The sequence below is a fragment of the Bubalus bubalis genome, chromosome 14 (genome assembly GCF_019923935.1).
Source record: "Bubalus bubalis isolate 160015118507 breed Murrah chromosome 14, NDDB_SH_1, whole genome shotgun sequence".
NCBI lineage: Eukaryota > Metazoa > Chordata > Mammalia > Artiodactyla > Bovidae > Bubalus > Bubalus bubalis.
The window spans coordinates 45901331-45915207 of NC_059170.1; the positions used below are offsets into that span (position 1 = coordinate 45901331).

At 60.6% G+C, this 13877-nt stretch overlaps 1 protein-coding gene across 4 annotated transcripts in view; it reads left to right on the forward strand.

Annotated features, from left to right (window-relative positions):
* The window catches only part of RRBP1 (ribosome binding protein 1), a 47596-nt gene that overhangs the window by 25980 nt on the left and 7739 nt on the right, over positions 1-13877 (forward strand). For all 4 annotated transcript variants that reach the window (XM_025264214.3, XM_025264216.3, XM_045162702.1 and 1 more), the window contains 8 exons: positions 5867-6015; positions 7057-7179; positions 7733-7885; positions 8476-8594; positions 9435-9588; positions 11018-11156; positions 12638-12807; positions 12921-12955. In XM_025264214.3, the coding sequence (XP_025119999.3) occupies positions 5867-6015; positions 7057-7179; positions 7733-7885; positions 8476-8594; positions 9435-9588; positions 11018-11156; positions 12638-12807; positions 12921-12955 (1042 nt within the window). The remainder of the gene's footprint in view (positions 1-5866; positions 6016-7056; positions 7180-7732; positions 7886-8475; positions 8595-9434; positions 9589-11017; positions 11157-12637; positions 12808-12920; positions 12956-13877) is intronic.

Here is a 13877-nt window from a genome sequence, read left to right on the forward strand (position 1 = left end):
GAGGTTTTTGCATCCTGGGGCCATCAACTCCGTGTTGTGAGAGGCCTCCTGTCACTGCTAGACCCCGGGAAACACAGGACTGGAGCCGTGTTCTGTGACCCAAAGTGGCCAGGAGAACATCACTCCAGGTGTGTGTAGTCTGCAGGGCCCCATCTCAGGCTGTATGACTGGACAGGAACTGCACCCCGGGGTCCTGCTGCACCCCAGCCTGGGGTGAGGGCAGGGGTCCTTCTATGCGTTTATCCCCCAGCGTTCTCTAAGGTGGGCTTGTATCTCTGCCTGTTCTCTGACAGCAGTAACTAGAGTTCAGGTCTGTTTTGAGATTTCCCAGAAGGGGTGGGGGGGTGAGGCACCCTGGGCCTGGGTCTCCATCTGTGCCCGCTCCTCTCCCCAGGATACGGGGGCTGGTGAGACCATGCTTGATCCTCTCTTTCAAACTAAACTCTGTTTCTCAGGGTTGGAAGCTCGGAAGAAAACTACCGGCTCATGAGCCTTTATTTAATTCACTTTCTGTGTAAGTTCTTCAAACCCAGCTTTTCCTTTTCTTCTTTTTCAAAAGAACAAAACATCCCCGGGGAGGCGAGTCTCGCGTCAGTGCAGCCTGTCGCGTCTTAGAGAAGCTGCTGGAAGACGTTCTTCCAGAGCTTTCCGGTCATTCCTGGTCAGCCCTCTCACACGTGGCAGCACCGGGTCTCCCATCGTTGCCGGGACAGGGGCCCAAGGCTGTCCGTCCCCCGTCCTTTCTGCCGGCCGTAGGTCAGACCTCATGGCTGTCTGAGGCCCGAGGAAGGATCTCGCCCACAGGTCCTCCAGGGTTGTATTTCTTAAAGAAATACTGTGATGTGTTCTTTTTTGGTTTTTTTTTTTTTTCAGATATAAAATGGATTTTATTAAAATTGGTGTGGGGGGAGCAAAAGTATATAAAGAGAAAAATAAAGTCATTCAATTTGTAGAATTTAAAAAAAAAAATTCCATGAGGCATCATTATATGGACAAGCTCCCAGTCTGTCAGCAGATGACTTTTGTCTCTAACCAGATGAGAAGGCCTGACTCAGAGGCCCCGGTAGGATTGCTCTCGACATTACTTGTGCTTTGCTCCAGTGCCCTCAAGATGCCAGGTGCCCGGGCCCAGTGCACCACCGTGCAGGGCCCTCACCCTGTCGGGGCTGACGGCCCGGGTGGTGCTGGGCTCTGGCCTGAGACGGGCTTCCAGTCGACCATCTTTGTGCTGCCAGGGGCCGTCCACTGCCATAGTCGCAACCCGGCCGGAGCCACAGCCGCGCCTCTGCCGCATCTGGGGGCTCTTCCACTGAGGGCCTTGGGGGGACCCCTTTCCTGAAGGCTCAGGAGAATCCCTCGCGGCCACTGTCCGTGCTCCTGGGGGGTGGGGGCCGTGATGGTGCTGGCTCAGGTTCCTGTTTCTGGAGACGGGTGGCCTGCCGGCCACTCTGAATGGGGGCCGCCCTCTGCCCTTGGGGTCAGTGGGAGTCAGGAGCTTGTCTTGTCTCTGAGTCTCATGATTGGTCGAGAAGTGCTGGCTTCTGGCAGGGCAGGGGGCCCTTCCTGGGGGCCTGGGCCTGTGGCTGGGTATGGCTCAGGTGACTGGGGATGTCCTGGAGGGCTTCCCGAGGCTGGACTCTAGCTTCCTGTCCAGGGGACCATGCACGGCCCCCCACCCACACAGTTGGGGTGGCAGCTGTGCAGAGGCATTGGGGACTGGTCTGGATGTCCTCCCCTCGCCCTGAGACTGCACCGTGTGTCCCGCCCTCAGAGTCCCAGGCTTAACACGGGGTCCCTATCGCCGCCCAGTTTCCTAAGCACGCTCAGCCCCTGGCCTGGATTCGTCCCTGACCGGCCTGGTCCCCCAGTGTCCTCAGATGCAGACCCGGCTCACTCCCAAGTGATGCTCCCTTGCCCACGAGGTGACACCTGGATCCCCAGGGCCCGTGACGCCTGGGACCCGCTGTAGCCCTGCCTGCCTCTGCTCTGCCACCTTTGGTGCCTGTCTTTGCTGCTCCCTCCCTTCCTGGAGCCCCAGCCCTCGCTGCTCTCTGCCCAGAGCGTTTGGCATGAGCATCTCCTGCGATAAAAGCCCTCCCAGCGTTGCTGCCATGGCCGCTCCTTAGGGGTCCTTGGGGCTCTGTCGATTCTGTGTCTGGGGTCTCCTTCCTTCTCCTGCCTGGGAGTCCCTCCCACCTGCATTTTGCAGACTGCAGGGTACATAGTCGGTGCATACTTGGCATTGGGAGACCCCCTAGGCAGGGCTTAGGGAACCTGCAGCAGCGGCCGGCATGGAGCTGGAACCTCCTGATGACCATCCTGGGGCCTGGCGACCACCCCGGCTGGATCCCAGCTGTCTGTCGCAAGTGCGGTTCCTGGAGCAGCTCCAAACGTCACCCTGTCATGAGCTGAGCCGGGCATGAGCAGGGCAGGGCTTCCAGGGACTGAAGCAGTGCGGGGAGCCCACCGAGCGCCCATTGGCTGAGACCATTCACGGGCTTCTCCCCAAGGGACCCCCAGTCGTCACTGAGAGGGAGACTTACATGCCCTCTGCAGGACTGGAGTGATGTTGGGTGATTAAGCCTCCAAACGTGGTCACAGACGGGAGTGCAGTTCTGGAATTTGAGGCTTGTGCATGTTGTACGAATGGTGTGTGCTTAGGGGCTGAGGGCCCAAGGAGACACAGGCTCCTAGCTTTCCTAAATGTGCTGCCCCCGTGACCTTGTGTGCAAGGCAGGGGCTAAAGGGGCACAGGCCGTGGCGCTGGCTTGGCATGACTTGTTTGCGGCGATCGTCGGGGGGCAGAGGAAGGGGACCCCTTGCAACAAGTTCCCTGCTGGGGTGCTGTCTGCTCAGGGAGGGGCTGGGTCTGGGGTGTGCCTGGCCCTGCTCACGGACCCTGCGGTGCTTTCCCTGTGCCCAGCGCGTTGCCATTTAACCTGTCATGTGTGGGGGAGGAGTGATTGTCACCCTTCCTCATGGATGAGGAAATCGGCACAGAGAGGTGAAGCCGCTTGCCCTAGGATGCCCAGCTGGCAAGGAGTTGAGCCGGAATTCAAGCTCAGGGCTCCAGGGCCCTTGTTCTGACAGGGTACCCACTGCCTGCAGACCTGCAGACTAAAACCGGCCCGTGGATAGGTTCAGCCCTGAACTGACTCCATGAGACACTGGCCCTGCCTGGCCACCTTGCCCTCCTGCCACCGGCTTTCTCCCCTAGGCCTCCGGCCTGTCCACACCTGGAATTTCAGATGCACCATCGTGCGCAAAGCCTTGGCTGCTCCTGTCTTCAGGGAGTTCACGGCCACATGGTCTTGGTGAGGCCCATGGCTTCACAGAACAGATGTTGAGTCTTCGAGAGATTTATCTCGGGGCCTTAAGATTTCCCAGCCCCAAGGATTCTTTCTAGCCTTGGAGCGTTTGCTGGAGGAATGTTAGTCCCATGTGTGGGTCAGCGTGCCGCCCACCGCTCGCCCCCCCATACCCGGTCCCCGGCCCCTGTGGGCTTGAGCTTAGGGCTGGGAGTTTGGCCAGAAGACCTTGAAACCCAGAAATAAATGCCACTCACGTGGGGCTCAGGTTCCTGCTTCTCGGTTCTTTTCTTTCAGTTTTACTTCCCCTGATTTGGGGAGACTAGAGATGGTACCGTCCTTAGCCTTAATGGAGAAATATAACGTGACGTCTCTGAAAATAATTTTGAAGTATTTATATGGGGGTGGAGAAGGCCGTGAACTTTTCTGTTGGGGTGAGCAAGGGGAAGTAAACTTCACTATTGCATAGCTTTACAAGTTTTGTATTACTTTGTTTGATTAGGAAGTCTAATACAATTTAGTGTAATTACGTGAGACGGTTTTAACAGACATGTATTAGGATGACACTCTCCCAGTCTGTGCAGCAGGCCTTCCAGAAGAGACGCACGTGTGAGACCCCTGGGGTGACACTGTGAGGGGAGAGGTGTTCCTTATGGACACATAGCTGCATCGTCCAGCTGCTGAGTCCCCTTCCCCAGACCACTCCTGGGCCTGGGAGGACAGGCACTCTGGGGCAGGCAGTGCTTGGGGTCCCCAAGGCTGGAACAGAGTAGCCAGTCTGTCCGGTAGAAATACACTGTGAGCCACATTAAGAAAGGCGAACGAAAGACAAATGGAATTCGCTTTAATGATGTATTTCACATAACCCAGTTTACCCCAAATGCTGTATCACTTCAGCTTGCAATCAGTATGAAAAGTTATTGCAGATCCTTGACATTCTTTCTTTTCATACCAGGTTTCAGAATCTGGTGTGTGCCCCTCCGGGAACCACTCCTGTTCCCACCACCAGCCCCCTGGCAGGTGCCCGCGAGGCTGGTGGCTGCGTGTGGGCAGTGCAGGGGCAGGCCTGCCTCTCTGAGTCCAAAGAGCAGGAAGGAGGTTTGAGTGGCCGGCCTCAGCCAGGCTGTCCTGGCAAGTCTGACCCAGCGGGCGCCCTCTTCTGGAGAACCCAGGCAGGAACATCGGGCTTCCAGCTGACCAGAGGAGAGGAAGCCCAGAGACCAAGGCGCTGACTGTGGGGTCTTCATCCGACTCGTTCCTTCTCTCTGGGCTTAGCTGTCCTTGCGCTGTCTCTTGGGTGCAGAGTGAGTAAGTGAAAGGTGCTCAGTCGTGCCCGACTCTTTGCTACCCCATGGACTATACTGTTCGTGGGATTCTCCAGGCAGAATACTGGGGTGGGTAGCCTTTCCTTTCTCCAGGAGATCTTCCCAACGCAGGGATCAAACCCAGGTCTCCGCATTGCAGGCAGATTTTTTACCAGCTGAGCCTCAACGGAAGCCCCTTGGGTGCAGAAGTTCTCCATTAAAATTATTTAACATACATATTTCAGTGACAACTGTGAAGACTAAAGGGCGCTACCCCTCCACCCCCAGTTTTCATGACACCTTGAGCTCTAGGCCTGAATGTTAGCCTGGTTATCTTTAATTTCCGAGCTTTGCGGGTCAAGAAGTTCTGAGTGAAGGTACTTGTAGCAACCACACACCCGCACCCCCTCGTCCCCTTTACAAGGGCATTCTGCCAAGTGTTTTCACGTGTGATGAAAATATTGTGACAGGCAGAGAATTTCGTGTTGCCATGGAAACCTCCGCCTCGCTCATCCTCGGCGAGGTGGGCTTGGCGGCAGGGGCCGCTGTGGGCAGCCACTCTGCTTTGTTTCGGCTCGTTTGGGGCCCTGTTTTCCGCCGAGGGCAGGTTGGAGCCGTGGCATGAGAACAGGGGCGTCCCTGTTCACCCCCTCTTGCCTTTGGGGCTGCATGAGGGCCTGTGAGAGAGCGGAGCTCTTGTAGGGATGTTGGGGGTATCCAGGGGTGACAGCTGGCTGTTGGCACCTGGCGCTGTGTCCTCTAACAGGTCAGGTGCTCCCAGCCCAGCAGGTGGCCAGGCCTGGATGAGGCTGGCCCAGCCATCCCTCCTGGAACCTGCCTTACTCTTTATCGGGGAGAGCTGCAAATAGAGGGTCTGGACCGGGACACGTGGGAGGTGGCTTCCCCCTCCTCAATGTGGGACTGCGGCCGTCGGGCTGATGGGCTCGCTGGTCAGTCTGGACCCGAGAGCCACGGAGTGGGTGGGTGGTCTTGGCAGGGCCGTGAGCCTCTCTGGGTGGTGAGAGCCCGAGCTGGACCGGGCCATTGGCTGGGGAGAGTGTGCCTTGCCCACGTCTGCTCCTGATGATGAAAAGGTCAGGGGTTGTCTCCTCCAGCCCAGAAACGCTCAGTGTTTCTCTACTGGGGACCATCTCTGTGCTGTCTGGGCAGGACCCCAACTGGCTCCTGCTCCAGGGTATGATGGGCTTGGCTGTTGTGCCTGTGTGTGATGCCCACCCTCCCCTCCATCCACAGGGCCCCCAGATGCCAATGGCACTCTACACTTGCCCTACAAGACGCTGGTCTCCGCTGTTGGAAGCATGGTGCTCAGCGAGGGAGAGGCCCAGCGGCTCATGGAGATCCTGGCCGACAAGGCGGGCATTGTGCAGGACACGTGGCACAAGGTGGGCCCCCCTGCCACATTTGGTGCCACTGCGGCTGCGGGCAGCTGGCCAGGGGCCACCCCCACACCCCATGTGGTCCCAGGGCCCCGGCCTCCCTGGGGCTTGCCCAGCTGCACAGAAGGTCCTTGAAACCCCTCCACCTGCCTCCTCGCTGCCCCTTCCTGGGATGGCTGGGTGAGTCAGCCCAGCTGCCACTACAGGAGGGGCATCAAGGCGGGCGCAGGAGCTGGCCCACTGGTTTGTGGCCAGGGCTTGGGGGCAGGAGGGAAGATGCTTGCCTGTCTGGATTTTCCCCCTCTGGTGCAGAGGCCACGAGCTGCCCCCGGGAAGTGCTGTGGGGCACGTTTGTTCCTTACACAGAGCCTGCATCATAGGTAATTTTGCTAGAGGATTTTGTGGTGCCTCAGAGGTGAGAGATGTCTGGGGAGTGTTCTGAGAGCCAGCCTGGTGGCCCCTGTCCCAAGGCCACTGGGTTCTTTCAGCCCTGGCCCCCGCTGAGGGGGGACGGGCCCTGGGGTCACAGGAGCTCTTTGCTCAGTGAGCTTCTGTCTGTTTCCTGGGCTTGAGTGGCTGGATGTCATGCTGACCACACCCGTCCACAAGAGAGGCCTGGCCTCGGGCCAGTACACCCAGAATACACCCTCCCCCACCCCCAGCCCAGCCTCCACACTTCAGCTGGCCCCACACAGCCGCTCAGGGCTGGGCACTGAGCCGGGAACGATGGCCAATGGCCTCCATCAGGCCAGGGAGAGGCCCTGACCACCATCAACCTGGGTTAGGGAAACGCCGTGCTCCCCACAACTGCCCCCGGGGTCCAGAGCTTTGGGTTCAAGCAGCTCCTGCACCCGTGGGCCCGAGGCCTGACGGGCCGGGCAGCTGAGGTGGGACCTCCCCTCCGCGTGTGTGTGTGGTCGGCAAGGAACCACTCCTGCACCATCCAGCCAGGGCTCTGCTCGTGGGTCAGGGTTTGAGGGCTGGACTGGGGCTCAAACCCCGCGTCTGCCCGCCTCCTGTTAAATGTGGCTCTGTGGGCCTCTCCAGGCCACTCAGAAGGGCGACCCCGTAGTGATTCTGAAACGCCAGTTGGAAGAGAAGGAGAAGCTGCTGGCCACAGAGCAGGAGGATGCGGCCGTCGCCAAGAGCAAGCTGCGGGAGCTCAACAAGGTGGGGCCAGGGTCTAGGGCCAGTGAAGACCCAGGACTCCAGGAGCCTGGGCTGTGCCCATGAGCTCCAGTCTTGGGGGTCTGGGCCACCCCGACACGGGGTAGGGGTCTTGCTCAGGGGCAGTTGGCACATGGCTGCTCCTGTCACAGCTCACCTGGGGTTTTTTTGCCCTCGTCTCTCCTGGGGAGGAAGCCCGGGTCCCTGAGGGGCTGGCAACACCCCTTGTCTTGCGACAGCTGTGCTTTCCCAGCAAAGTGCTGCATGTGGCTGTCGCCTCCTCTCCATGCCCGGCCTCTCTGCAGGGCAGCAGGTGCAGGGAGGCGGCCGGGGCCTCAGGGCACCCTGGGCCCTGAGCCCTGGATCCTTTCATTCACAAGGAGTCCGAGTTTCTGTCCTGAGTTAGGGCCTTGGCTCCAAGCCAGGGGGGATGGTGTGTTTTGTGGGGGATGGACGGACAGACAGCCGGAGTCGGGGGCTTATCAAATGCTCTGGGTGGTGCTGGCCTTGTTTTCACCTGATGAACTCCTACCTCCCTGCCCTCTGCTTTCTCTAGGAGCTGGCAGCAGAAAAGGCCAAGGCAGCCGCCGGGGAGGCCAAAGTGAAGAAGCAGCTGGTAGCCCGGGAGCAGGAGATCACAGCCGTGCAGGCGCGCATGCAGGCCAGCTACCGGGAGCACGTGAAGGAGGTGCAGCAGCTGCAGGGCAAGGTGGGCACAGTCACGGGGTGGGTCCTCCTGGCCTGGTTTGTTGGAGGGTGGGGGCGGGGCGAGGGGCTGTTCTGTCTGGCTGGTGAGACGTGCATGCGTTTAAAGAGCACTTTCTGAAAATACTCTGGTCCCAAGTGGTCATGTTGGGACATGACCATCCCTTACTCTGGGGGCCTGTGGGTCAAGTTCGCAGCTTCTCCATGACCCTGGAGTCCTGCTAGCTCTGCCTTCTCCCTACGAGATTGGGAGGACCCAGAAAAACAAGGGGCCTGAAATCTGCACGGTCCCAGTGGAGGGCCTGGCCAGCTCTGGTCTGAGGACTTGGAGCCTTGCACTGTCTCCTCTATACCCCCGGGGTGGCAGGGGCTGCGCCCAGGGGGTCAGAGAGTAGGAAACAGGTGTCCTCGGGGTGGCTGTGGGCTCTGTGCTATGTCTCAGGACCTTGGTCAGCAGCCGAGTGAACCAGCACGCCTGGGCTTTGGGCTGAGCTCTCTGCTCGGGGCTTTTGTCTGCGAGCTGGGAGCTTGCCGACCTTGCTCCTGAAGTGGCTGTCCTTGCGAGGCTTTGATGCCCCTCGGATGCCCTTTTAGATCCGGACACTGCAGGAGCAGCTGGAGAATGGCCCCAGCGCGCAGCTGGCCCGCTTGCAGCAGGAGAACTCCATCCTGAGGGACGCCTTGAACCAGGCCACGAGCCAGGTGGAGAGCAAGTAAGCCCTGCATGCACCCCAAGCTTCACTTGGCTCCCAGAGCCTGCCAGCCGGCCTCCCACCCCAGCCCCGGGGGCTGGGGGCCATGTCTGTGCCCCCCAGGCAGCAGAGCAGAGCTGGTCTTGGCCAGGTTTCTTGCCTCCCAGGGTTGGGGGACAGTTTTGTCTGTCCACTTCACCTGGTCTGTTACTGTCGATTGGCTGGGCAGTCAGTCCTGCCATGAGGTGTCTCTATGCCAGGGAAGGAGGTGGCAGGCTGACAACCTCCTCACGCTGGGAAAGGTGGGCCTGGACCTGCCCCCCCGGACTGCCTGCCTGGTCCTGAGACCCAGCTTCTGTGCAGCACTGAGGGGTCTCTTCTGTAAAATGGCACAGCCTCCTGCTTTGTGTGGCCTCCCGGCCTGGTCATGGTCCCTCTGGCCAATGAGTCCTGTGTGTGGACTCGAGCCCGCCAGCAGCCCTGCCCTCGGGGTGGAGAGGCCCGTCCACCTGTCTCCCAGGGCTCCTCTGGGCCCAGATCAGCCGTGAGGAATCAGCCGCTGCTGTCGGCTCTGTGGGCTGCTTTCAGGCCCGTGTTGCTCTTTGCTCTCGCTGAGCCACCCACCCTGCTCGTGAAATACCATTTTCAACAAAACACATCTCACTCCATGTGGCTAATGATACAGAGGGGCTTCAGCGGGGTGGGGTCCAAGACTCGGGCAACGACTTAAGAAAGAGCTGGGGCCCCGGAGGATGGCTCTGGGCCGCCTGTCCCCATCACCCTGGGCAGCTCTCAGGGTACACGGGAGCCGACTCAGTCCTCTCCTGTCGGTCATTCCGGGGGCTGGTGACTGTCTTGCAGGCAGAATGCAGAGCTGGCCAAGCTCCGGCAGGAGCTGGGCAAGGTCAGCAAGGAGCTGGTGGAGAAGTCGGAGGCCGCGCGGCAGGAGGAGCAGCAGCGGAAGGCCCTGGAGGCCAAGGCGGCCGCCGTGGAGAAACAGGTCCTGCAGTTGCAGGTGAGGGGCGGCGGCACCCCTCGTGCCCGTGTATCCTGCCCACCAAGCCTCTCCGCCCGGCCCATCCGGCCACCTGGGGTCATCTGTCCTCAGCTGTGACTGTGGCCGCCGGAGGTCCAGGCAGGGCTGGGGCTGGAACCCTCAGCCTTGGTCTTGTTACTGGTGATGCCTGGTCAGCATCAAGTGGGCTCCATCTGTGTGCTTGGCATTTGCTCTAAACACGCACCGGCATTAATTCTCAGCTAATTTTCCTTGTAACCCCATGGGGTAGATACTGGTATTATGTGCCATTTCTCCAGAAGGGAACGGAAGGCAAAAAGTTAAGCAAGGCCCCCCAGTTCACTTGGAGCCAGGACACGAGCCCCCAGGCAGTCACCCACCCTGTGTCATCACAGGTCCCCGCATAGCCTCTGGCTTCAGCACCCAGTGGGGCTTCTTCCTTCTCAGCCCTGAGTGTGGCCTGGGAGCTCATAGTTACCCAGGGGACACCCGTTCCCCGAAGGGAGGAACCCCCACAGGGCACCGGGCAGCTCCCCGTCAGCCGAACGAGCCCCACATCCCCCAGCCGGCCTGTCTCGGGGCAGGTGTCACCCCTCTGTGTGTGTGACTTCTTGGGGAGAACACATGAACCCAGGAGACCCACACGGCTTGGCTCCTGTTTCTGCTCAGTCGCTGAAGCTCGGCCGTAGCACGTTGTACTGTGTCACGGAAAGGACTAGAAGTTTTTTGAGACTGCTGTGTGCGCAGGGGACCCAGGACAGGCACAGATAAATGGGGGGATTGTTTGGGTGGAATTGAGGTGGATAGTTTGGTGTAAAGTGGGTCTGGCCTGAGCAGTGAGATGGGACTAGGACCCCTGGGGAGAGCCTGGTGCGTGTGCTCTGAAAGCCCTTGGGTGGTCCGGATGCTCCCAGGGCTGGAGCACCACTCCGGTACCAAGTTGTCATCGTCACTCTTGTCAGGAAGCCCCAGGCTCTGCGCATCTCCTCCTGCTCAGTCTTGTCATCCTCAGTCACACAGAGTCCCCCCAGTGTTGACCCTGAGGCCCCGGTTTTTCCACCTGTAGCGTGGGTGTGATGGTGGTACCCATGTCTTGGGGTGGCCAGGACTCACCGTGCTGACACATGGGTGCCTCGACAGCACCTTGCCCAGAAACGCTCAGCAGCTGTGACCATTCCCAGGTCCCACTCAGGTGAAAATGGGGCGACTATTGGTCTCACCTGCAGCATCTTCCGTGGGTGCCCACTCTTCAGGGATCAGGATGGCTCCCTGGCCTTGTCTAGTGGGTGAACTGACCCAGATATCTAGGCAGCTTTTCTGCTTCGTCGGTGCGGGGCGGCAGGGAATGAAGAGCTCTGGACGGCAGAGCCGAGAGAGTCCAGCCTCCCGCTCACACCCTCACAGCCCCCTTCCCTCGGCTGGTCCCCAGGCATCTCACAAGGAGAGCGAGGAGGCCCTGCAGAAGCGCCTGGACGAGGTCAGCCGGGAGCTGTGCCGCGCGCAGAGCAGCCACGCCAGCCTCCGGGCAGACGCCGAGAAGGCCCGGGAGCAGCAGCAGCAGATGGCAGGTGAGGGCAGTAGGGGGCCGGCCCCGTGGGGCAAGAGCACCTGGGACCCTAGACTCCTGCACTTGTCGGGGGACACACGGGGGTGCTTGGGGTCAGGCCTGGGGTCTGGAGGACTGGCCATGGGGGCTGGATATGGGAGGTGGGCTCAGGTGGAAGATGCTGCCACGAGGGCTGCTGCTGGCCTTCTCCTTCCTCCAGCTCAATAAGGCCCAGGGCCAGGTCTGGAAGTGGGTCATGGTCCCCCATGCTCTCAGGGCACCTGCCCCCTCAGGAGGTGGTGAGACCCCCAGGGCACTGAGGGCCCCTGGAGAGGCAGGGCAGGCGGTCTGTTGACCAGGTCGCACAGCCTTGTGCTCGACAGACTTCCAAGTGGCCGCTGTGACCTGGAGCAGGTCCTAGAAGCGGCCAGCTGTGTCTGTGAAGGGCCACGCAGTAGTGATCTCGGCTTTGTAGGCCAGATGGTGTTTGTCACAGCTGCTCAGCTCCGCTGCCACAGTGCCCACACAGCCCAGGACAGACAGGCTTGGCCGTGGGCCAGGAAAGCTCTATTGACAACAACAGGCTATAGGCCGGGATGGCTCAGGGTTCTGGGCTGCCGTCCTCTGCTGTGATGGGCCTGGTGTGGCTTCAGGTGGTCAGGGGAGGCCTCTGGGGAGAAGGGTCTGGATGACTGGAAGAGGTCTGCCTCACAAAGGCCAGGAAAGGGCAGAAATGCCTGGCACAGAGCCCCTGAGGAATGGGGACAAACTTGAACTTGGACTGTACAAGAAACAGACCGAGGAGGTCGGCGCGCAAGGCTGGAGATGGCAGCAGTGGCCAGTGTGGGGGCAGACAGGTGGGCCCGGGTGACCATCCTGTGGAGTGATGAGGGCTGGGAGTGTGGGTGGGGGTGGCGGGACCAACCCCACTTGCCCTTCCGGATGCTCCGGCTCTGGCCCAGGAAAGGACCGAGGCGCAGAATGGCCCGGGGACCAGGGCTGGGCCAGGCAGCCACAGAGGTGCCCAGAGGATTGGGCCAGCAGTGGATGTGGATCCCCAGGCCTCAGAGATGAGTGAGGGGTGGGGAGGAGGACACGCTCAGCAGAGCCCTGTGTGTGGGGAGCGAGCCCTGGGCCAGGGGCTGTGCAGAGTCAGACGAACGTGGCTGGCATTCTGAGCCATGGTGGGATGTTGTGGAGGTTGCCAAGGGGAAAGGACACGTCAGGAGCCCCTGCCTTTGTCTCAGCAATGTGAGCCGATCTCCCAGGAGCAGAGTTTAGACTCTGCAGCAGACACCCGTTCAAATCCCATCTTTGCCAAGTGGTGGGGGCACTTTGTTGTCCCCCGGTGTGCAGAAGCCTGGCGGTGACTCTCCACCAGCTAGCTGGTGGGCTGCCCCGGGTGCGGCATGTGTCTCGAGCCCACGGGCGTGTGCTGGGCAGCCTGGGAGCATCTGTGTCAGCGACCCCCCACCCCTGACCCACCTGCCACCCCTTCTGCAGAGCTGCACGGCAAGCTGCAGTCCTCCGAGGCCGAGGTGAGGGGCAAGTGTGAGGAGCTGCGTGGTCTCCATGGGCAGCTGGACGAGGCCCGGGCGCAGAACTCACAGCTCACGGAGAGGATCCGCTCCATCGAGGCCCTGCTGGAGGCCAGCCAGGCCCAGGACGCCCAGGTCAGCACCCCTCTCCCGGGGCCCCTCCACCCACCCCACAGGGCCCCCCCCACCGATGACCTGCCATCCGAGGCATGTGTCCTGGTGACCATGGGGCTCTTCTCTCGTTCCAGGCCAGTCGAGTGGAGGCCGACCAGCAGCAGGCCCGGTAAGAGGGGGCAGGGGCCCATCCTGGGTGTGGGATCCCGGGGAGGACCCCTGAGAAGCCCTGTCTTCCCCACCCCTCCTCCAGTGCCTGTGGGGAGCAGGAAAGAGGGCAGGACCCAGCCTGTGGGGAGAGTGGCCGGGCCTCCTACTGTCCATCCATTCATCTTTCCATCCATCTCTGGATGGGAAGGACTGGCTGGTTGGGGGTTTCTCTCCATGTCTACGGGAAGAGGGATTTTAGGGCTTGAAGTCATAACTCAAACAGAAAATGGGTCATGCTTCCCGAGTGGAGAACTTTGGAGGTTGCCCAGATCTTGGCACAGCTCTGGCCATGGTGCAGGGTCCCAGCTGACCAGACACGGGCTGGTGCTGGGTGACGTCGGCGGCCAGCCCCAGGCTACTGAGACCTGGGGGAGGTGCCCCAGGCCGGGGGGCTGGATCCCTTGGAGTGACCATCACCTCCGAGTGTGTGTCCCTCAACAGGTGCCTGCGGGCTCACGGGGTGGTCCTGGCTGCTGTGGCCAGGGGCCCTCAGGGCAGCCATGTGGGGTGAGGCCTGGTGATGTTGTCCGTCCCTGTGCAGGCGGTCGGCCTTGTCCTGGGCTGTCTGCTGACCAGGCTCCCTTGTTCTGGCTGCTGCCGCCAGTGGATCACCTCCCTGGTGCCTCCAGACCATGACCCGCATTTCCGGCTTCAGGTCTGAAGGCTGGGGAAGGAAGCTGGCCTCTCGGAGGCCCCACAGCGCCTTGCTGGCGACTCAGAAGCAAACCCTCTCCTTGCACCTTTCCAGACAGCTCAGGGCAACTTTGTTCCTCATGGCATTTGTGGGGGTAGAGAGGTTGTGTTTATTTAGTGTTTTGTTCTTGTATTTTAGGATCAGATTCTTGGACCACACCGCTAATTTCTAGGTACTTAGGTCATGT